The sequence below is a fragment of the Musca domestica genome, unplaced genomic scaffold, assembly GCF_030504385.1.
Source record: "Musca domestica strain aabys unplaced genomic scaffold, Musca_domestica.polishedcontigs.V.1.1 104, whole genome shotgun sequence".
In the NCBI taxonomy this organism is placed as follows: domain Eukaryota; kingdom Metazoa; phylum Arthropoda; class Insecta; order Diptera; family Muscidae; genus Musca; species Musca domestica.
This window is the reverse complement of record NW_026712121.1, coordinates 44,896-70,087: the sequence shown is the minus strand read 5'-3', so window position 1 is coordinate 70,087 and position 25,192 is coordinate 44,896. Positions and strand designations below refer to the sequence as shown.

Here is a 25,192-nt window from a genome sequence, read left to right as displayed (position 1 = left end):
TCGGCGTTTTTAGCTATTATTTGTGATCACTTTTTTAGGGCACTGAATTATTGAAAACTTTAAAATGGCCATAACTCCTTAAATATTGAGTTTTCGGCGTTTTTAGCTATTATTTGTGATCACTTTTTAGGGCATGAATTATTGAAAACTTTAAAATGGCCATAACTCCTTAAATATTGAGTTTTCGGCGTTTTTAGCTATTATTTGTGATCACTTTTTAGGGCATGAATTATTGAAAACTTTAAAATGGCCATAACTCCTTAAATATTGAGTTTTCGGCGTTTTTAGCTATTATTTTGATCACTTTTTAGGGCATGAATTATTGAAAACTTTAAAATGGCCATAACTCCTTAAATATTGAGTTTTCAGCGTTTTAGCTATTATTTGTGATCACTTTTTAGGGCATGAATTATTGAAAACTTTAAAATGGCCATAACTCCTTAAATATTGAGTTTTCGGCGTTTTTAGCTATTATTTGTGATCACTTTTTAGGGCACGAATTATTGAAAACTTTAAAATGGCCATAACTCCTTAAATATTGAGTTTTCGGCGTTTTTAGCTATTATTTGTGATCACTTTTTAGGGCATGAATTATTGAAAAGTTTAAAATGGCCATAACTCCTTAAATATTGAGTTTTCGGCGTTTTTTAGCTATTATTTGTGATCACTCTTTTAGGGCACGAATTATTTGTGATCACTTTTTAGGGCATGAATTATTGAAAACTTTAAAATGGCCATAACTCCTTAAATATTGAGTTTTCGGCGTTTTTAGCTATATTTGTGATCACTTTTTAGGGCACGAATTATTGAAACTTTAAAATGGCCATAACTCCTTAAATATTGAGTTTTCGGCGTTTTTAGCTATTATTTGTGATCACTTTTTAGGGCATGAATTATTGAAAACTTCAAAATGGCCATAACTCCTTAAATATTGAGTTTTCGGCGTTTTTAGCTATTATTTGTGATCACTTTTTAGGGCATGAATTATTGAAAAGTTTAAAATGGCCATAACTCCTTAAATATTGAGTTTTCGGCGTTTTTAGCTATTATTTGTGATCACTTTTTAGGGCATGAATTATTGAAAACTTTAAAATGGCCATAACTCCTTAAATATTGAGTTTTCGGCGTTTTTAGCTATTATTTGTGATCACTTTTTAGGGCATGAATTATTGAAAACTTTAAAATGGCCATAACTCCTTAAATATTGAGTTTTCAGCGTTTTTGGCTATTATTTGTGATCACTTTTTAGGTCATGAATTATTGAAAACTTTAAAATGGCCATAACTCCTTAAATATTGAGTTTTCGGCGTTTTTAGCTATTATTTGTGATCACTTTTTAAGGCATGAATTATTGAAAACTTTAAAATGGCCATAACTCCTTAAATATTGAGTTTTCGGCGTTTTTAGCTATTATTTGTGATCACTTTTTAAGGCATGAATTATTGAAAACTTTAAAATGGCCATAACTCCTTAAATATTGAGTTTTCGGCGTTTTTAACTATTATTTGTGATCACTTTTTAGGGTGTGAATTATTGGAAACTTTAAAATGGCCATAACTCCTTAAATATTGAGTTTTCGGCGTTTTTAGCTATTATTCGTGATCACTTTTTAGGGCGTGAATTATTGGAAACTTTAAAATAGCCATAACTCCTTAAATATTGAGTTTTCGGCGTTTTTAGCTATTATTTGTGATCACTTTTTAGGGCATGAATTATTGAAAACTTTAAAATGGCCATAACTCCTTAAATATTGAGTTTTCGGCGTTTTTAGCTATTATTTTGATCACTTTTTAGGGCGTGAATTATTGAAAACTTTAAAATGGCCATAACTCCTTAAATATTGAGTTTTCGGCGTTTTTAGCTATTATTTTTGATCACTTTTTAGGGCATGAATTATTGAAAACTTTAAAATGGCCATAACTCCTTAAATATTGAGTTTTCGGCGTTTTTAGCTATTATTTGTGATCACTTTTTAGGGCATGAATTATTGAAAACTTTAAAATGGCCATAACTCCTTAAATATTGAGTTTTCGGCGTTTTTAGCTATTATTTGTGATCACTTTTTAGGGCGTGAATTATTGAAAACTTTAAAATGGCCATAACTCCTTAAATATTGAGTTTTCGGCGTTTTTAGCTATTATTTTTGATCACTTTTTAGGGCATGAATTATTGAAAACTTTAAAATGGCCATAACTCCTTAAATATTGAGTTTTCGGCGTTTTTAGCTATTATTTGTGATCACTTTTTAGGGCATGAATTATTGAAAACTTTAAAATAGCCATAACTCCTTAAATACTGAGTTTTCGGCGTTTTTAGCTATTATTTGTGATCACTTTTAGGGCATGAATTATTGAAAACTTTAAAATGGCCATAACTCCTTAAATATTGAGTTTTCGGCGTTTTTAGCTATTAATTGTGATCACTTTTTAGGGCGTGAATTATTGAAAACTTTAAAATGGCCATAACTCCTTAAATATTGAGTTTTCGGCGTTTTTAGCTATTATTTGTGATCACTTGTTAGGGCATGAATTATTGAAAACTTTAAAATGGCCATAACTCCTTAAATATTGAGTTTTCGGCGTTTTTAGCTATTATTTGTGATCACTTTTTAGGGCATGAATTATTGAAAAGTTTAAAATGGCCATAACTCCTTAAATATTGAGTTTTCGGCGTTTTTAGCTATTATTTGTGATCACTTTTTAGGGCATGAATTATTGAAAAGTTTAAAATGGCCATAACTCCTTAAATATTGAGTTTTCGGCGTTTTTAGCTATTATTTGTGATCACTTTTTAGGGCATGAATTATTGAAAACTTTAAAATGGCCATAACTCCTTAAATATTGAGTTTTCAGCGTTTTTGGCTATTATTTGTGATCACTTTTTAGGTCATGAATTATTGAAAACTTTAAAATGGCCATAACTCCTTAAATATTGAGTTTTCGGCGTTTTTAGCTATTATTTGTGATCACTTTTTAGGGCATGAATTATTGAAAACTTTAAAATGGCCATAACTCCTTAAATATTGAGTTTTCGGCGTTTTTAGCTATTATTTGTGATCACTCTTTTAGGGCACGAATTATTTGTGATCACTTTTTAGGGCATGAATTATTGAAAACTTTAAAATGGCCATAACTCCTTAAATATTGAGTTTTCGGCGTTTTTATCACTTTTTAGGGCATGAATTATTGAAAACTTTAAAATGGCCATAACTCCTTAAATATTGAGTTTTCAGCGTTTTTGGCTATTATTTGTGATCACTTTTTAGGTCATGAATTATTGAAAACTTTAAAATGGCCATAACTCCTTAAATATTGAGTTTTCGGCGTTTTTAGCTATTATTTGTGATCATTTTTTAAGGCATGAATTATTGAAAACTTTAAAATGGCCATAACTCCTTAAATATTGAGTTTTCGGCGTTTTTAGCTATTATTTGTGATCACTTTTTAAGGCATGAATTATTGAAAACTTTAAAATGGCCATAACTCCTTAAATATTGAGTTTTCGGCGTTTTTAACTATTGTTTGTGATCACTTTTTAGGGTGTGAATTATTGGAAACTTTAAAATGGCCATAACTCCTTAAATATTGAGTTTTCGGCGTTTTTAGCTATTATTCGTGATCACTTTTTAGGGCGTGAATTATTGGAAACTTTAAAATAGCCATAACTCCTTAATATTGAGTTTTCGGCGTTTTTAGCTATTATTTGTGATCACTTTTTAGGGCATGAATTATTGAAAACTTTAAAATGGCCATAACTCCTTAAATATTGAGTTTTCGGCGTTTTTAGCTATTATTTTTGATCACTTTTTGGTGCGTGAATTATTGAAAACTTTAAAATGGCCATAACTCCTTAAATATTGAGTTTTCGGCGTTTTTAGCTATTATTTTTGATCACTTTTTAGGGCATGAATTATTGAAAACTTTAAAATGGCCATAACTCCTTAAATATTGAGTTTTCGGCGTTTTTAGCTATTATTTGTGATCACTTTTTAGGGCATGAATTATTGAAAACTTTAAAATGGCCATAACTCCTTAAATATTGAGTTTTCGGCATTTTTAGCTATTATTTGTGATCACTTTTTAGGGCGTGAATTATTGACAACTTTAAAATGGCCATAACTCCTTAAATATTGAGTTTTCGGCGTTTTTAGCTATTATTTTTGATCACTTTTTAGGGCATGAATTATTGAAAACTTTAAAATGGCCATAACTCCTTAAATATTGAGTTTTCGGCGTTTTTTAGCTATTATTTGTGATCACTTTTTAGGGCATGAATTATTGAAAACTTTAAAATAGCCATAACTCCTTAAATACTGAGTTTTCGGCGTTTTTAGCTATTATTTGTGATCACTTTTTAGGGCATGAATTATTGAAAACTTTAAAATGGCCATAACTCCTTAAATATTGAGTTTTCGGCGTTTTTAGCTATTATTTGTGATCACTTTTTAGGGCGTGAATTATTGAAAACTTTAAAATGGCCATAACTCCTTAAATATTGAGTTTTCGGCGTTTTTAGCTATTATTTGTGATCACTTGTTAGGGCATGAATTATTGAAAACTTTAAAATGGCCATAACTCCTTAAATATTGAGTTTTCGGCGTTTTTAGCTATTATTTGTGATCACTTTTTAGGGCATGAATTATTGAAAACTTTAAAATGGCCATAACTCCTTAAATATTGAGTTTTCGGCGTTTTTAGCTATTATTTGTGATCACTTTTTAGGGCATGAATTATTGAAAACTTTAAAATGGCCATAACTCCTTAAATATTGAGTTTTCGGCGTTTTTAGCTATTATTTGTGATCACTTTTTTAGGGCACGAATTATTGAAAACTTTAAAATGGCCATAACTCCTTAAATATTGAGTTTTCGGCGTTTTTAGCTATTATTTGTGATCACTTTTTAGGGCATGAATTATTGAAAAGTTTAAAATGGCCATAACTCCTTAAATATTGAGTTTTCGGCGTTTTTAGCTATTATTTGTGATCACTTTTTAGGGCATGAATTATTGAAAACTTTAAAATGGCCATAACTCCTTTAATATTGAGTTTTCGGCGTTTTTAGCTATTATTTGTGATCACTTTTTAGGGCATGAATTATTGAAAACTTTAAAATGGCCATAACTCCTTAAATATTGAGTTTTCGGCGTTTTTAGCTATTATTTGTGATCACTTTTTAGGGCATGAATTATTGAAAACTTTAAAATGGCCATAACTCCTAAATATTGAGTTTTCGGCGTTTTTAGCTATTATTTGTGAATATAGTGAGGTACCGAATATAGCGGCTATATAAGAACATGTACCCATATAGGCCATTTTTCGCCATAGGGAGAACAACCCGTAATGTATTCTAAATACCGAATTCTGAATTTTTTAGTTGTTAAAATCATATAAATACCAAATATTGGTAGTACAATTATATAGGGGCTAAACGAAAACATTAACCCATATATTTAACCTTCGAACTTATGCTGCCTGTAGACAAAATACGATTCTATATAAAACCTTTGCTTCCTATCACATACAGTTTTGACTCTAACGTGAACCACCTGCAACCAACCTCAGACTGCTGTCATTTCTAAGCCACTAGTCCCACATTTTAATTAAACCAATCAACTGCGTCATTATACCCTACACCACAAGGTGGTCAGGGTATTATGTCTTTGTGCATTTGTTTGTAACAGGCAGAAGGAAACGAGATAGAACCATAGTTCCTTTTGATTATCTGCATAGAATCACATTCAGAGTCGATTTATGCATGTCCGTCCGTCCGTCCGTCTGTCCGTCCGTCCGTCTGTCCGTCTGTCCATGTATTTTTGTAAACAAAGTACAGGTCGCATTTATTGCCCGATCCAGATGAAATTTTGCAAAGATCTTTTGTTTGGCCCAAGGACGAACCCTATTGAAATTGGAGATAATCGGTCAAAATTTAGATATAGCTCCCATATATATCTTCTTCCGATTTGCCTTCCATTGTGCACCAAACGTGTAATATCAGCCCGAATAGTATGGAATTTTGCACATACAACCAAATTAGGCCTGAAAATAAGTATGCCAAATTTGATCGAAATCGGTTCAGATATAGCTATAGCTCCCATATATATTGTTCATCCGATTTGCTATTTTTGTCGTTCGCAGCCGTAATATGCACTCTGTAACAACAATATTTGGGGAAATATATCAAATACAGCTCAGAAATACATTTGCTAAATTTTATCGAGATCGGTTCAGATTTGGATATAGCTCCCATATATAACTTCGTCCGATTTACCTTTTATTGAGCACCAAACGTCTAATATTTGTCCAAATGGGATGGAATTCGGCACATGCCACCTAATTGAGTCTAGAAGCTAGTATGTCAAATTTGGTGAAGATCGGTTCAGATATAGCTATAGCTTCCATATATATAATTCATCCGATTTGTTATATTTGTTACCCACAACCGTAGTATGCACTCCGTAAGAACGATATTCAGGGAAATATATCAAAAACAGATCAGAAATATATTTGCCAAATTTTATCGAGATCGGTTCAGATTTGGATATAGCTCCCATATATATCTTTATCCGATTTCAAATTAATTGTGCACCAAATGGGCAATACAAGTCCGAATTTAAAAGATACAAATGCTTCGGCATATTTAGTCCTTTGAACTTTAAATTATAATTATAATCATAAGGTGTATGATTGAATTCTCCCATAAAAACTTTTAATTGTTATGTGGAGCTCTACTTAATTAGCAAAGTGGTGTAGGGTATCATAAAGTCGGCCCCGCCCGACTTTAAGACTTTCTTTACTGGTTTTATTAATATTTTAGTTTTAATCGTTCGTACAAAGGAACTTCGGTGACGGTTTGCGCCTTTGTTTTCTCTCGGAACATCCCTGATTTGACCAAATAATAGGGTCGCACAAGTTCGTTCTGTTCTTTATAGAAATCGACCAATAATTTGGTGGAACGTAGATGTGTTATGCCCTTGAATAGCTTTTCCATTGTCAGCAATTCATCTGGGAAAACCGTATGTATGGGTTCGTCAAATTCAGACGGCTGCCAGGGGCGATCTTTGACGGGAATGGTGCGTCCAAAGGCCACGGTTATAATTTTCTTTGGTACATTTTTCAAACGATTCTTGATATAGTTTTCATATTTCAACTCAATTGCCATCTAGAGGGGAATAGCAAGATATGTTGTGGAATTAGGGGATGTTGGGGGTTGTTTCTTTGCTTACTCACCTCCGGTACATTCCATTTGTCTGCCACGGTCTTGGCTATGGCTTTTACCTCTTTTGGTTCGGTTACAATCGATGCTAAAAGCTTTCGTTCACCCTCAATGGAAAATAAAGCTTTAAGCTTTTCCTTGGAAATATCCGAATCTCTATTGCTGCCCAATGAGTTTATCCAAGTGGTAAAGCGTTCAGCTGACTGAGAGGGTGTGGTATTAGTTAAGGGTTGCTGAGTGTGCTAGCCATTACTTACGGCATCCATAAGTTGTTCGGCTTGCTCGTCTAAACTTTTCTCCCAAATACTGCATTCCATGTCATAGATTTTCGAATCCCAGCAGACTCGTTTTTTACGTGGCTTACAAATGAAAGTTGAAGGCCAGTTGTGTTTCTTCTTCGGCTTGCCTTTGTACTCCAAAGGTTTTTCCAAATTTAAAACAAATTTGGGATGTTCATGTTCGAGTCTTTCAACTTCGGAGCAAGTGCTTTCATTGAAGTCATCGGGCTACAAATCCGTCGAAATGATTAAATCATAAATGAATGCATTCAATTCGAATCTACCTTTTTCTTTTCCTTTTTCTCCTCTTCCTCCTCCTCATCATCGCCCTCATCAAGCGTCATTGGAGCTTCAACTGTTGATTCTTCAATAAAGACATTCTTATCGTATTCATCGAACTCATAGGGTAAAATTTTAGCAACCCTTCTCCTCAGAGCCTTGGGCAATGTCAGCGAGAAATAATATTTTTTGATTGCCTCCTTACGGGTCTTCAGCATAGACTTCTTTTCAATTTCACCCACAACACGTGTCCAATAGGAATTCTTGGCCGTCAATGACATTTTCTTTTGCGAATTTTCCAAATAATTTTTGTTTAAATAAATTTATAATATTTTGCAAATTTATTTACTCGTTTGCCTCAGATTTGTTTATTTTGACTGACTGCCTGGTTGTTATGGTTTCCAAAATGTTAACTAAAGGAATTTTCAAAAAATTATATAGGTCACTGTCTGAGCTAAAAACTTAATTTAAATGGTATAGGAATGTTTTAAATTATTTCAAAAGCTTTTATTTTCAATGTCTCTACTGGGAAAGGGAAAGCTCCACAACTACGTGGATTAAATAGTTTTATACGGATTTAAACATTGAATTGGTATAGCTAAGAGCTTTACAAAAGCTTCTGATTCCACATTGCGCATAAAATATTATATGAATTATGTGGAAGAAGTTTGTGATAACTAAAAGTTCGACAAGAGATTGGACAAGGTAGCTTTGTATGAAAACCAGCATAATTTAAAAGTTTTGAGTTTACATTGTCGTGAAATGTACTTAAGGACATGTTACGTGCTTCTGTTATAGAAGTGAGGGTGCAAACTATAATGAACCTTTTTCTACTTAACTTTGTCATTCCTGTTGGACCCTACAAAGATTATATATTCTGAATCAGCGTAAAATTCTATGTTAAGCGATGTGCGTCTGGCTGTGTGTCTATCTGTTGTAATCACGCTATTTTTCGAACAAATTGAGATAGAAGGCTAAAATTTTGCACGCATGTGTATTTTGGAAGTGGCAGGTTAAATTCGTAAATGCGCCATGTCGTCCACGTTTTATTATTATTATTATTATTATTATTATTATTATTATTATTATTATTATTATTATTATTATATTATTATTATTACTATTATTATTATTATTATTATTATTATTATTATTATTATTATTATATTATTATTATTATTATTATTATTATTATTATTATTATTATTATTATTATTATTATTATTATTATTATTATTATTATTATTATTATTATTATTATAATTATTATTATTATTATTATTATTATTATTATTATTATTATTATTATTATTATTATTATTATTATTATTATTATTATTATTATTATTATTATTTTTATTATTATTATTGTTATTATTGTTATTATTATTATTATTATTTTATTTTTTTTTTAGTTTAATGCTTACTTTTAAAATGGTGCCAGAAAATTCTGAAATTTAATATTTAGATTACTGTGTTTGAAATTTAAAAGTAGTTTTGAAAATGTTTCCTATACTTGTACGAAAAGTGGTAACTAGTACTAAATTTGGTATTGCATGAAGGAATAAAGCTGAAATCCTGAAATTTGATATGGATGTCACTGTTGGTATCTAGTTCTGAGATCTCATAGTGGTTTGGAAATACGTGCTATAATTGCTCGAAAAGTACAAAGTGGTACTAATTTTGGGGTCACAGTAAGTGTCTAGGCTGCAGATTGTTTTGGATTTGTGCACTAAATGTTTCTGAATTTGGTATTAGATGAAGGGTTAGAGTTGAACATCTTAAGCTGGTTATTGAGACCACTGTTGACTTTTTATTAACTTTAGAACATGACTCGTGGGATTCTTGGGACTTATTACTATAAGATTTTGCATTACGCCTACTTTATGTGAGGAGGAGCACGCTATGGCGGGATTTTTGGAACCTCACACTTCAAGGATACGAAAAGTTCTGGAAGGTACAGAATTATTATTTGATTAGAACACCCTGGTGTAAAGTGGGATTTTTAGACACTTCATATTTTATGGGCCCGAAAAGTACTAAATCGTAAAATATTGTTGTTGATCGACTGAAAGGAGCTAGAACTTTGAAATTTCTTAATACTAAGAGTTTCTGTGACATGATCAACTTATGTTAAAATCTGGGTTATGTTATTTTTGATTCCTGTTCATAAATAGAAGTCGCTTGCCCATGTTTAATCATAATAGTAACAAGTAAGTAGAAATAATATATAATATAAATAATAGTAACAAGTAAGTTAAAAAAAAAAACAAGTAAGCAAAGGCTACAGTCGAGCGGGGCCGACCGTTGGATACCCTACAACACTATAATAAACGATTCAGTTTATATAGGCGAGATACTCGGAAGAATTCCACAAGATATTGTGACAAATAATAAAAGAAAATCATTAGGTTCCGTTTTCTAATTTTCGAATAATAGCAACTTAAACTAATTTGCTCATTTCCAATTTATTTGTAGATGTTGCAAGTAAATGGTCTATGATCTATTATCTGGAACCAATATTTCCCAAAGACCTATAATCTCTCAGAAGTGGCAAAAGATTAACATTTATTATTGGTTTTTGACTGAAACGCATCTATATGAGATACAGACATTTGACTATATTCTTCAACGAAATCAGCGGTAACGAAATAGTCAGAAGTGCGTCTTTCCTGTATTTGTGAATTCTCCAAAAAGTCTCCGGAATGGACTTGCTTGGCTTTTGCAATGTCCGGTAACCCCCATACAAATGTGCGTGAGGATCGGGCGAGAATTACGACCTGCTGACAATTTTGCAGTTTTGTTGGTCCATTTCAACCGCTAAATATATGGCGATCATCTCCAAAAAGAGAAGGCTTCTATTCTGACCCTCATTTTATCCCCATGCAAAATTTCGTAAGGATCGGGCCATAAATGCGATCTGTATATGATATCCTGATATCCTAACTACTTAGTTTTGTTAGCTGTAGAAATATTACCAAATGTTTAATTCAAAATGAAAATATGCCAAAAATATGACAAAACTGAAAAAATATGAGAAAATTTTACAAAATCAATATTTTCATCATTAGAGAGATATTTTTATGAGATTTTTTTAGACGTTTTTTCTTTCCTGCCAAGAGGCCATTCTGAATTAATGAGAACTGTCGAAATCAGTTCAGCCGTTCTCGACATATAAGAGATCTTTCAAGCATATCTTCTTTGTTAGACATATATATCGCACATATTTCGCTATATATCCGATTTGTTGGATGTTAATATCAATGTAAAGATCAGAAGTAACCTTGTCATGGCTTTGTGATTTCGCCGGTATTTAAAATATTCGCGGTTTAATGAAAAAAATTTGAATTTTTTCAACACAAAAGATATGGTCTATTTTACCCGCTAAATATTATCCGATGACCACCCAAATCGGTAGGCTTCTTCCCCGCTCTAAACTCTAGCTACATGCTAACTTCCGCGTCTATTGATCTATAATTGCGGCCTGTATAGCTACTGCAAAATCCGATATTTTTTCAGTATTTGGTCCATTTTAACCCCTAAACATTTGGCGATCATCTCCAAAAGAAATAGGGTTCTATTCTGACTTAAACCCCACCTACATTTCGAATTTCATAAAGATCGGACCATAATTGCGACCTGTAGAGTGATTACAAATTAACATGGACAGACGGACAGACGGACGGACATACATAGCTAGATCGACTCAGCTCGGCGAGCTAGGAAGATCCATATATACTTTCCTATATGGGAAACCAATATTTCGAGGTGTTACATAAATTCTGGCCCAATCAAACTTATAATACCCCCAACACATAGTGTTGTAGGGTATAAATAGTAATTAATAAAATAGTAATTTAAAAAAAAAAAAAAACAAAAAAACTTAACATATTATTTCATTTAAAGTAAACAAATAAATAGATATTAAAAGATATCATATTTCAATACCAAAGCCAAGCTCGTACATTTCGTATAATTTAAAGTATTTCTAGACGTTAATATTTTGTATGTATTTCTTTACTTTTTTACCATTAGCTTTTTCGCAAAAGCAAGGTTACATTTTTTGTAATTCTTCCAACAAAACTTTATTCAAATCTTACCAGAAGTAGTTGAGTAATATTGCCCATCTTAGAACTCTATCTAAGATTGACAATAATATTACGATGTACCAAGTTTGTATCAAATCTGATACTGTATTCTACCTTAGATCAACTCCAAATGTCCCGAAGTTTTTTAAATTTAAATTTTCCAAAAAAATCAAGCTTCAGCCATTTCGTCTGGGTGTTGATTCTAGGTCTGTCGGTTATTTCACTTTTCTTTGAAATGTACAGGATATATTACTAGTTACTTCTTAGTGCCCAAAGAGAAGAGCTTTTAATACCCTTGGTCATATATCTTTATATACAAATGTGCCTCATCGAAATAAAGGTTTTAGACCCTAGGTGTCTTTGGACCAAATCCGTTTCAGGACATTTGTTGTCGACCTAAGGTTGTCCGTCCTTGGAAAGAGATGTGAAATAACTGGCTGACCGAGAGTCAACGCCCAGACGGAACGGTTGAAGCTAGAATCTTGCAATTTTGTACAAGGGCCAGCCAGTGGTTCGTAGACGTTTGGTAAGTCTGTTTATTTTATTTTATTACTAGCTGGCCCGGTCCGCGTTGCCGGCCCGTAGTTTTTGTCTATTATGCATATTTGTCAACGCATAATTATTTAAAGATATGAATGTTATAAATGTTCACGTACTGGTCGATTAATTTTTAGTCAAATGAGCAGTAATTTGGAATTTACTGTACTTTGTACACCTCATAATTGAGGGCTAATTGATTTAAGAATAGCCAAAGTTAATTAATTTTTTAAACCCATTAGCACCTCAGATTGTGCATTAGAGTCCTCATAAGTCCCCCTAACCATGTCGGTCTGTTTGTCCGCCAAAAGGTGGACTTGAGGGGGTACTATTACATGGAGAAAATTCTAAAATTTGTAGATATGTTGAAATTTTTGTGTAAGATTTTCACCCCCAAATACACACCGCCAAATCCTTTGAAATATGGTAAAATGCGAAACATCGACCTACATTGAAAACTTTCTTCACCCCTTATAATCCAGGATGACAAATAGAGGCCAAATCGAAAATATAGCAGAACAACATAGCATGTCAAACTAAAAAAAAAAAAATCACGTGATTTAAATAAGTTTTATAATAAATAATTTTATCCACCTCATAATTGAGGGCAGACTGATTTCAGAATAGTCAAATATAATTACTATTTTACACCCATTACCCTAAGATGGGAACTAATTTTATTTGTCATTTAAATTGTAAATTGGAGACCCCATAAAGTCCATATTTTTCATCATTGTATAATTCAATGACGATTCAACAAATATTCGGTCCTGTGCTACTTTCACATATTTGTAATTTGTTCATGTTTTCACAATTTATTTCATATAGATGTATATCCCAAATCTACGTTCCCAACCAATATTCTCTTGGGGGTTACAAATTCAATAGAATACAAATTTTTCTTTTCTGACCACACATTAGATGTGAAAGTGGACTTGGGGATACTCCAATGTGGGGACTTTACATGAATAAATTTCTATGTGGCAATTATCTGTACGATGGTTCCTTACCCCAGGGTAGCATAAATACAATTTTTTAGTGGTCAAGACCAATATGGGCCCTACTCCGAAGATTTTATGCGAAGAGGTTCTCTACCCCCCTTAGGAACAAAGATGCCAAATAAGGGCCAAAAATAGAAGAAAGTGGCGAAGACTCCAAAAATGGCTTAAATCATACGATGGTTATTTATGATCGATATCATGACCTGCAAAAGCGATTTAAGGTATCTTAAATGTTCAGGAAGAATTTTTGGAAGGATAGAAATCTTTTTCTTTCCCGTTCGCTCTACTATTTTGCACCCTTTATATTTGGTATTTTACTGATTGTACTCCCAAAATTTTTTGCATTTTGAGCTCTCGTTGGACGGATTATTGCCACATGAAAGAAGCAGGGCCACTCTTTGAAATAAGCCCCATTAGTCTTTTTTCGGTAATTTTTGTTTGTTTAAATGTCTGCGCATCTTCCAGCTGAAGCACGATGTAGGCCCTGGAGTTGAAAGGTAGATGTCAGTTACCATCGTATTTCTCACTTATTTCATTTTTTGGTGAAAAATTGTATATAGTGAAAAATTATTCTTTATTTTGTTCACAAAAAATCCACTGAATTCAATATGATTTTACAAATTGAAAAAAATTTACAAAAGAAGAATAACAAATAGAAAAAATCTTCAACTTGTTCGTTACAGCAACTGTTTAAAGATCCTTACAAAGTTTGTCAATAGAATGTACTTTTATTTTAAAATTCAATTTTATTGGAAATTTTTTTCGATATTTTCCCGTTTTGAGAATTGTTGCAATGAGATTTCTTTTTTCGTGATTTTTTTAACGATTTTGAAAAAGTAATTATCTTTTAACTTTGGTGCGACCGCATCACATTATTTCGGTATCATCTATTCCGTTTCGCCACCACATAATTCGGTACTACACTTCCATGTAACCCCCCATCAATTTCAGTTCTCAAGAAATCAAGTCAATTAAATAAATTGGTATTAATATTTGAATTCAAAAATAAAAAATAAAAAACACTACAAATGTACATTAGAAAAAAGTAAGTCAAAATGGAAAAATTATGCAAAATAAAACATTACTATTGTACATTTCAAAAGTCAAAATGAAAATGTTAACATATCACATTTTTACGTGATTTTTTTGGATATTATCCTTTTCGGATAAGAGACAATTCCGAATTTGTATGAATCATTGAAATCAGTTTAGCGGTTCTTAAGTTATAAGCGTAGTAACTAACACAACTTTCATTTATATATATAGATTATTATTATTTTTGAAATTTTTACTTTAAATTGAACAAACAGGAGAGCTAGAATTCTGAAATTTCGAATATTAGTCACTAATGGAGTGCAGAGTGGTAGATGCACCAAACGGTTTTTTGAAAATTCGAACAAAAGTACTAAACTTTTAAAATGGTTCCATTTGGTATTATAAGGTGATGGAATAGAGATACAATTCTGAAATTTAATATTTAGATTATAGTGTTTGAAATTTAAAAGTAGTTTTGAAAATGTTTCCTATACTTGTACGAAAAGTGGTAACTAGTACTAAATTTGGTATTGCATGAAGGAATAAAGCTGAAATCCTGAAATTTGATATGGATGTCACTGTTGGTATCTAGTTCTGAGATCTGATAGTGGTTTGGAAATACGTGCTATAATTGCTCGAAAAGTACAAAGTGGTACTAATTTTGGGGTCACTGTAAGTATCTAGGGTGCAGATTGTTTTAGATTTGTGCACTAAATGTTTCTGAATTTGGTATTGGATGAAGGGTCACAGTTGAACATTTTGAATTATTTTTTTTTTTTTTTTGGAGCTGCTACTTTAAAATTTGGAACATGGGTTGAGATAAGGTGGAATTTATTTTAAATTCCTACTTTAACAACACTAACAGTTCGAAAAGATACAACATTGTTATTGAGAGATTGGTAAGAGTCAAAACTTTAAAATTTGTCATGACGGTCATTCTCACTGATGTAGGGGATGCAATAAGCCGTACGTAAATTTCAAAAAGGAGCAAAATGATACAATTTAATAGGCAATCAAAAAACAAAAAAAAAAAAATAGTATCGAACCTTTTCGTTAGGATTTCTCCTTTGAGGAATTATTTAAAATTAGTTCCTAAAGTTTGATAACAGTACTAAAATGGATTTTAGGGACTTCATACTATAAGATTTTGCATTACGAGGAGGAGCACGCTACGGCGGTATTTTTGGAATCCCACACTTCAAGGATACGACAAGTTCTGGAAGGTACAGAATTATTAATCGATTGGTGTAGGTGTGGTGAATTAGGTGAAGATTTTTAAACACTTCATATTTCATGGTCCCGAAAAGTACTAAATCATACAATATTGTTGTTGATCGACTGAAAGGAGCTAGAACTTTGAAATTTCTTAATACGAAGAGTTTCTGTGACATGATCAACTGTTTGTAAAAATCCGGTTTATATTATTGTTAACGCCTGTTCATTAATAGAAGTCGCTTGCACATGTTTAATAGTAATAGTAACAAGTAAGCAAAGGCTATAGCCGTGCGGGGTCGACCATGTGATACCCTACAATTCTACAATATGTTAAAACACCCCTTATGTCAAATTCGAATTTGGAAGATGTCGCTTTTGAAATATTGTCATAGAGCCCTGCCCAGATGTTACTCTTAGCTTTCTGATCGTGGGCATTTGCCCAATATTTACGCACTCCCTCTTGTTATTAGGTATACAGTACCATTTCATACGAAAGATGTGGTCCATTTTACAGCTAAATACAGGGTCAGACTGCTGTCGTTTCTAAGCCAGAGCAAATAAAATTATTCCAAGCGTACAAAAGCATTTTGGTGAGCATTTTCCAGAAAAAAAGTTATTCGTGATGGAATTCAAGTGTGATAATGTGATTTTTTTATATTTGGCTGCAAAACCACAAGCGGCTATCGTTAGAGCACTCCAGCATTTAAATGTGAATAAATAATTTTGTGTCTTGTACCGTCCCTCGTTACCGTGATACTGGTGGCGTAGCCTGACGTCAAGGAAGTGGACGAAAAAAAACAGCAACATCAACAGAAATGGTTTGAAAAGTAAAGAAGCGGTCTGATCAAAACCCGCGTCCCAGTGGTCGAAAAATGGCTCGTGAGCTGAACATATCGCAATATTCCATTCGGCAAATATTGAGAAATGACCTCGAGGGGCCATTGCAATTCCAAAAAGTGCAAGAACTTACACCGCAACTGAAAGAAAATAGACTCAAAAGAGCTAAAGAGTTGCTGCGCTGCCCGAAAATGGCGAACTGCCGAATTTGGTTTTCTCTGATGAGAAAACGTTCGTTTTCCAACAGTTTGTAAACAAACAAAATGCCAACGAGGTCAGCTGAAAATGTACACCTTCTGTTGGCCACCAGAAATCGAGCGCCGGCCATGGTGATGGTGTGGGCCGCCATAATAGCCGATAGTCGATCTCCGCTCGTATCAATCAACAATGGCATCACAAAAAATGCCGAATATTATCGCGAAAATATTTTGGAGGGTGTATTGGCGGTTTCATTGGCAGTTGGAAGGCCATAATTCGTGTCCGATTCGAATGAATCTAAACATTTTTTGCTTTCATTCAATAAAATTTAAAGAAAAAATGTAAAAATTATGGCGTTTGACTTTGTTGATCTCACCCTGTATGACCCAATAGTCAGCAAAAATGCTAGACTTCTTCCATGTCCTTTAATCTCTTCTCATACCAAATTCCGTGTCGAATGGTTTTCAATTATGACCTGTAGAGCGACTGCAAAATTAGGAAAAATTTAATTTTTTTGGTCCATTTCAACCGGTAAATGTACATCTTTAAAAACAATAGACTTGGATTCTGACTCAAACCATACCCCCATGCAAAATTTTGTGAGGATCACACGATAATTGCGATCCTCAACACATAGTATTGCATTGAAAAAGTCTTATGCGATAAAAAAATGACAAAAATTTAAAAAAAAAAATTAACAAAAAATATTCAATTTTTTGTTGTCATATTTTTATCCTTTTTTTGCAAGCTAGCATTCCGAATGTTAATTAAACATATTTGCGGTTTAGAGGAAATTTTAGTATTTTTTGATATAAAAGTTATGGTTTATTTAACTGCTAAATATTGTTCGATGTCGGTAGAAATTTATAGGCTTCTGCCCAGTCCTAAACTCTAACTTCATGCTTTGATTGGTTTCTAATTGTAGCCTGTAGAGCAGCTGCAAAATAAGGGCATTTTTCAAGGTCCATTTCAACCCCTAAATATTTTGCGATCATCTCCAAAAACAATAAGGTTCTATTCTGACCCTATCCTCATTTCCATTTTCAATTTCGTCAGGATCGGCCTATAATTACCTGTAGCGTGATTATAACTTAACATGGACGGACGGACATGCATAGCTAGATCGACTCAGGTCGGCGAGATAGGAAGCTCCATATATAGTTTCCTGTATCGGGGACCGATTTTTCCAGGTGTTACATAATTCTTGGCTGAATCAAACTCATAACACCCCAACACATAGTGTTGTAGGGTATAAAAATTTTTTTTTGTATATCTGGAAAATTTTGAATTTTTTTTTTTTCAATATGCTATATAACCAAATTATATTTGGGTTCTCAATCCTCCTATGTTATGTTTACACTGTATAAAAGACATGATACGTAACATGATCAAAATTGAATTGTAATATCGTGTCCAATCCTTTGATTTACATAGCCCAAAATAACATTTAATTTTCTCTTCACAACCCACAAAAACCACTAACCCATACAAAATATGAGAGAACAGTTTTCAAGTGTCTTGTAAATAGTTGTATTGGCTGCCACTTAAACGAAACCTCATATCCAACATTCTTTGAAAGTTAGACAAAAAAAGAAAACAACAAGACAACAAAAGGACAGAATTCTTACAAAATCGAATTACAGGATTCTTAAGAATCCTAAAGGCAAACATGAAATGCATACATAAACATGCGTATAATGGAAGGGAAACGTTTTACAACAATAGCAAATGTTAACACTCCATTGCCTTGGGAAGAAGACAAAGCGACACACAACAATCCCGAGAAGACAAAGAAGAAAAAGAGGATACAAGGACGACAAAAACAACAACAACAACACAACTTTAAAGTTTTCAAGGCACACAAAGCAAAACGAATCCACTTAATCCTTTATTACGTTTTGCCCACAAGTCAAGACAAGATTTTTACTATTTCATCCCGGCTATATCCTCCTCTATTACTACAGGTGTCCTTTTTTTGGTTAAATGCCTTCGTGTGTGTGTGAAAGGAGTTGTTTTGCCGAAGAAAAAAAAAAATAAAGAAAACATGTTGACATTAGTGTCACGGCATACAATCACACTCAACATCTTCGAGGGATTTTGTTCTATCATCTGATATTTGATTGTTAGTGTCTGCTTGTTTTGCTTGCTGGCTGGCTGGCTGGTTGTCTGTCTGCCAGTGTCGTCATGCATGACAATCAGTTCGTGATTTTGTAAGTGAGCCACAATTGTCTTGCCAGTCGTGCTTTGGGGAGTTTGTTTTGTTGAGATTATTTGTTGTCACTTATGTTTATTTGTTTGTTTGACATATCCTACCAAGGAACGAAGGAGACTTATTTTTTAGAATTCCAGGAATGTGCAATCGTATGCATATTTGTTGTAGAACCCAATGGAAATGTAGTTTCTTTATGACAACAGTTTTTTTTTTTCGATATAATTGTTTATTTTGCTGATTTCAATTTTCTTCACTTCACTTTTGTGTTTGGAGGATTCAGCAACTTGTTGATGATAGAAATTGGAAAGTAAACTCTGTTTACTTTTACTTTTAATATGTGAACTTCAAAAAATCAATATAGTTTAAAAAACTGAATATATGTAAAAAATATCAGTAGGTACGATGACGAGTATAAACACACAGTCCTTGGCCATTCATATATGAAATACAGGCAGAGATAAACCATAATTTTAACATTTTTTTAATTTTATTGAATGAAAACAGCCAATACCCTCCACCTTAGGATAAATGCAACATTAAAACACACTATGACCCTCAAAACCAAATTTACACATATTCGTGGGAAAATGTGGCAAAAATCATCAAAATATCAAATATCGGGAGATACCGCTATATGGGGTTATACAAAAACGTGAACCTATACATACAATGTTTCGCCACCGGAGCTAGAACCCAAAAATACCAATTTTTAGACAAATCCGTGAAAAAATGTGGCAAAAAATTATCAAAAAAAAAAAAAAAAAAAACCAAAAAAAAAAGCGGGAGGTACCGTTATATGGGGGCTATACCAAAGCGTGGACCCATACATATAATATTTCGCCACACGAACTAAGATCCATTATGACCTACAAAACAAATTTTTAAACAAATCCGTAAAAAAATGGGGCAAAAATCATGAAAATACCGAATATCGGAAGGTACCATTATATGGGGACTCTTCAAAAACGTGGACCGATATATCTCATTATCAATACCAACCATCCAGACACAATACAAATTGTTCAGCTAAATTTTGAAGCTCTACGTAAAATAATGTGGGCTGTATCGTGAATTCAACACAACAGACATCGTTAAATCGATTTAGAATTTTATTCTTATTATATATATATATATATATATATATATATATATATATATATATATATATATATATATATATATATATATATATATATATATATATACTTTATGGGCTCTACGACGAATATTTAGGGATTTTACATACGGAATGTCCAAGTTAATATACCCTCCTTTCCAAGGTGGAGGGCAAAAAAATGTCGGAAATAGCATTAAATTTTAGAATAAGTTTAGATATGTTGGAATTGGTCACCTTTGGCACAAATTATGGCCTTTAAATGGCCAATGAAACCGTCACACGCTGTCCGAATGTTGCTCTGCGGTATTTTGGCCCATTCCCGGCGAAGCGCTTGCTTGAGGTGATCGACACTTTAGTATGTTTTAGTGCAAACCTTGCCTTCCAAAATACTCCGGATGCAATAGTCCAACGGATTGGTATCCGGAGATTTTGGTGACCATTATGCGCTGGAAATGAAGCGAGGAACGTCATTTTGTAACCATTCTTGGGTGGCGTGCTGAGTGCAATGATACCGAGCCTTCTTGGAATATCCAAGGTCTGCGGCCAAGGCTTTAATACACTCTCCAGAATATTTTCAGCATTTATTCTGATTCAGCCGAATATTAAGAAATCATACTATCACGCTTGAACTCCATCACGAGTAACTGTTTTTCTAGAAAGTTCTTACCAAAATGCTTTTGTACGCTTGTAAACAATATAATGAATTGGAATAATTTTTGCAGCTGTCGGACGAGTGACTTTTAATTGACAGCAGTCTAAAGTTGGTTGCAGTTTTTTATCTCTCCCTGTATGTCTAAGCGAGTCAAATGAGAATGAAAGATGCAATTCTAATTGTTATATCCTCAGCCGATGGCTCTCATCGAAATAATGGTTTTAGACCCCAGGTCTCTTTGGATCAAATCCGTTTGAGGACATTGGAAGTCTAGCGATGTCCGTCCGTCTGCCTGTCTGGCTGGTGCGCACGATAACTCTCGAAGGGAGTATCCGATTTGATACAAACTTGGTACATCGTAATATTATTGTCAAACTTAGATCTAGTTCGGAGATAGGCAATATCCACTCCTGCTGGTACCTCAACAATATATATGTCAACATTTTCCATAAAAATTATTTATGAACAAAAAGAGAAAGCATAACCCTAATTTGCTCCAACTCTGCATATCCTAATATTTGCACCAGTGCTAGGTCAGGTGCGAAAAAGGACAATAGGTACTCCATCAAGTACCTCCCCCACAAGCGGTCAAATTTGAAATAATTATAACTCTCACAAAATGTGATGTAAGAGACCGATTGTCTTCAAATTACACGCATCACAATATTTTTAGTAATCCAAGATCTGGTGTGAAGACGGAATATTTCGGTATACTCCTTCTGGTACCTGCTCCACAAAAGGGTCAAAATTGCGAATATTCATGAAGCTCATAAAACACGAAATTAAAGATGTTATGAAGATGGTAGAGATCGGACCATTCCTTCTGGTACCTCCCCACATAGGGTTAAAATTTTTAAGAACCAAATCGATAACAAAATCCGTAATAAACATCCGGTTCTCTTCAAATTTCACACATCACAATATTTTTGTAAGCCCAAGTTTTGGTGTGAAGATGGGATATATTCATCCACTCCTTCTGGTACCTACCCTACAAAGCGTCAACACTTTAAGTATTCATGAAGCTCATAAAATGCGAAAATAACGTCCGATTCCATTCAGACTTGATACATTTCAATATTTCTAGCAACACAAGATCTGTTATAAAAGTGGTAGAGATCGAGCCATGTTATTTTTTATAGTCCCATATAACAATACCTACTGATAGTCGGTATTTCGATGATTTTTCCATGGCATTCAAATTTGACGTTAAGAGTTTAAAACGAGATCTACCTAAGGTGGCTGAACATTACCTATTTAGGTTCAGGTTTTACTATAGCCTGCATATAATAGGACCTTCTGATAACTGGCATTTTGTCGATTTGAGACCAAGTTCCTAACGAATTTCTCAAAAATGTGACATTTGTATTTTTTAATGGGTTCTAGCCTCAGTGGTAACATATTGTATGTTCCTATAGTACACAAATAATCGTACCTCCTGTCTCCGGTCTTATGATGATTTTAGTTAATTTTTTTTTCCAATTTTAGCATAAAATTGTTCTATGTAAGTTAACATTTCGGTAGCACCCACTTTATGGTATTATGAAAACTTTAACTACGTTCCCAAACCGTCTAGGAACTCAAATGTTTAATATGAATACTTTCATTTGTAAATAAGAACTTAACGTTGTATGGACTTTATATTAGCTTTGTCGTTCCATTTGTAACTCCTCGAGATGTTCATAATAGACCCTGCAAATTATATATATTCTGAATCAGCGTACAATTCTGAGACGATCTAGCGATGTCCGTCGAATTGAGATAAAATAAAAATACATGCATAGTTGATCAGTAGACAGGTTAAGTTTGTAAATAGGCCATGCCGGCCCACGTTTTCTTATAGCCCCCATATAAAAGTATCTCTCTATATTCGGCATATTCATGATTTTAGTGGCATTATTTCAAATATCATATTTAAAGTTCGTAATGGGAACTACAGCCTATGACAAAAAACATTTTGTATGCAAGTCCATGTACCTCCCGATATTCGGAATTTTGATGATTTGAGCAATAGTATTCACGGGAATCTTAATGGGTACTACAATCTATGGCAAAAAAAATTCGTATGCAGGTGCACGCCTTCTTATAGCCCCCATATAACGGTACCTCTCGATATTCGGTATTTTCATGATTTTAGCGACATTATACACCGGAATCGTTTCAAATTTCGTATTTGTGGGTTAACGTTTTCATATATCCCCCATATAGTGGGATTCATTTAAATGGTAGTTTTCGGATTTTTTTTTTTTAATTTTTCAAGTTCAATTTTTCAGTTCCTCCAAGTGTGGAGGTCATTAAAAGTTAGGCCCGACTGAACTTAGCTGCTTTTTTACTTGTTTACTTGTTCGATTTGAATGTTCCTTTTCTTCTCAACAGTCAATTTCAACAAAAAAAAAGCAAATCACTTTCTAACCATGAAATAACAATATCGAAATATCCAAAACAAGAAGTCAAAAATATTAAAACGTAATTGCCCTTAAAATTAAATCAATTTGAAAACATTTAGACTTTTATATTCTCTTTAATGGATGTTTGTAAACAAAATTTGTCTTATGCGACAATTTATTACAAAATTTTCCCATATATACACTCGAAAAAAAAAACAAAATGCGTTAATGTCCAAAAAGAATTTTGTATTTCCAAAGAGAAATTCGTACCTAGCATGTTTGAGTTACGAAGAATTTTCAAAAAAAAAAAAAAAAAAAAAAATTATAACAAATAATTTTTACGATTGGTCACATCATATTTTTGAGTGTACCATTTTCAAAATATTAAGAAAAAAATATCACAATATCAAAGCATATCTAAGGTTAAACGTTACCCCACAAAGATGACAAAGAATTTTTAATATTTTAATGCGTGTTTCTACTTTGTCCGCTTGTTTGTCATCTGTTTTGTTGTTTGTAGCGTTTAGCTGGAATTCTTCGGATTGTGGCCTTTTAAAGCCAAGATAAAACTTTTAGACAAAGAGAAAATCATAAGACATTCCACCACCCATGCCATCACAGGGCACATATAAGTCTAACTGACTGACAACAACAAAGCTGTCGTTTTAATAAAGAATATTATTTTGCAATAAAATAAAATTATTAAAACATTTTTCATTTTTGCAAAGGAGAAAAAAAGCAGAAGAGGAATATACGGCAGTAGACAGACAATAGGTTGAGGGTCAGGAGTATATGTGACAGGAACACCTGTGCTGAAGTTTCATTTGTGTTTCTTCACAAAATGATACAACAATAGTCAGTCGCAGAATAATTATTGCCGTTGACGGTGTGAATATATTAAATAAACATCAACATGATTTAAATCGCAAGTTTAAAGTCTGGAGAGATTTTTTTGTAGATGGCGTTTATATTCATTACGTAACATATGTATATCGGTTGGTGAATTTGTATTGGTACAAACTGAATAGATGAATAAGGATGTTAAAATAAGAAATCCGCTTTGGAAATTTAGTGCCAAGAACTACAACTTGGACTTATATTGACAATGCTTTGCAGGGATGATCACTAACCTCTGGGACCATAAAATGACAATTAAATATTGGTTAAAATGTGGCTAAAATACTGTAATATCCTTAAAGTAGTATTTATTTCGAAATACTTTTGTGTAAAGTTGATATCCAAGTCTGTTGGAAAATAGGTTCAAATGGAGCAATGGGGTTCAAATCTGTATAATGTCTAAAATAACTGTACATACAATGGCTATAGCATATTTTGTACCTGCACTCTTAATGTTCTTTATCAACCAACGAACCTATTCTCAAATTTCAGATATGTCTACTGAACGTTTTGCGGAAACGCATTAAGTATTTTAGATGGGAGTACATTTTTATGGGGCTAAAACTAAATGTCTTTGTTACAATATACGAACGGGCATGGCTGAACCGGATAATTATACCCTGAGCCACATAGCTAATGAGGGTACATATCATTTGATAGAGAAAAATGTCTGTGGCTAAAACCATGAAAATTCCGAATATCGGGATATACGTTATATGGTGGCTGTACCAAAATGTAGACCGATATATCTCATTTTCAATACCAACCATCCTAGACATAATACAAATTGTTGTACTAAATTTTGAAGCTCTATGTCAAATAATGTGGCCCATGCATTTTTGTGAACAAACTTCAGGTCACCTTTATTGCCCGTTCGAGAGAAATTTTGCAAAAATCATTTGTTTGGCCCAAAGTTCGTGATAATCGATTACTCCCATATCTATTTTTATACCCTCAGCCATATGGCTAGAGAGAGTATATATCATTTGATACACCCAAAACATACCTCATTGTGTGTTCACCAACACAATTGTAATAAATGAATTGTTTTGAATTTTCTGTCAAAATGGTTTTGGTAGAATAATTAGTTTTATTCGAGCCGTCGATGAGGAAGGTGCAGCCGGATATTTTTATGAATACGCCGTTAGATATTGATGTACATAAATTTAACTTCAAATATATTTTTGCTCTCCCCAAAAAAAATAGTTTAACTTCAATAGTGAATGAGGAAGGTTCTGAATATTTTTTT

The 25,192-nt window shown here is 33.1% G+C and overlaps 1 protein-coding gene across 1 annotated transcript; it reads right to left on the bottom strand.

The window, feature by feature from the left end:
• Nucleotides 1-6,747: 6,747 nt before the first annotated feature.
• On the bottom strand, nt 6,748-8,178 carry LOC101901116 (uncharacterized). The gene is made up of 4 exons (XM_005191588.3): nt 7,776-8,178; nt 7,471-7,719; nt 7,228-7,416; nt 6,748-7,159 (listed from the first exon to the last, which is right to left on the bottom strand). Exons 1-4 carry the CDS (start codon nt 8,049-8,051, stop codon nt 6,803-6,805), a joined length of 1,071 nt encoding a protein of 356 aa, XP_005191645.1. The 5' UTR covers nt 8,052-8,178; the 3' UTR covers nt 6,748-6,802.
• Nucleotides 8,179-25,192: the final 17,014 nt, after the last annotated feature.

Excerpts from the sequence above, each read along its gene's own strand:
- LOC101901116 (XM_005191588.3), bottom strand. The coding sequence starts at position 8,051 with ATGTCATTGACGGCCAAGAATTCCTATTGGACACGTGTTGTGGGTGAA. Across the intron at positions 7,720-7,775 it reads AGAAAAAGGAAAAGAAAAAG|CCCGATGACTTCAATGAAAG; the intron begins GTAGATTCGAAT and ends ACGGATTTGTAG. Across the intron at positions 7,417-7,470 it reads CCGAACAACTTATGGATGCC|TCAGCTGAACGCTTTACCAC; the intron begins GTAAGTAATGGC and ends ACACCCTCTCAG.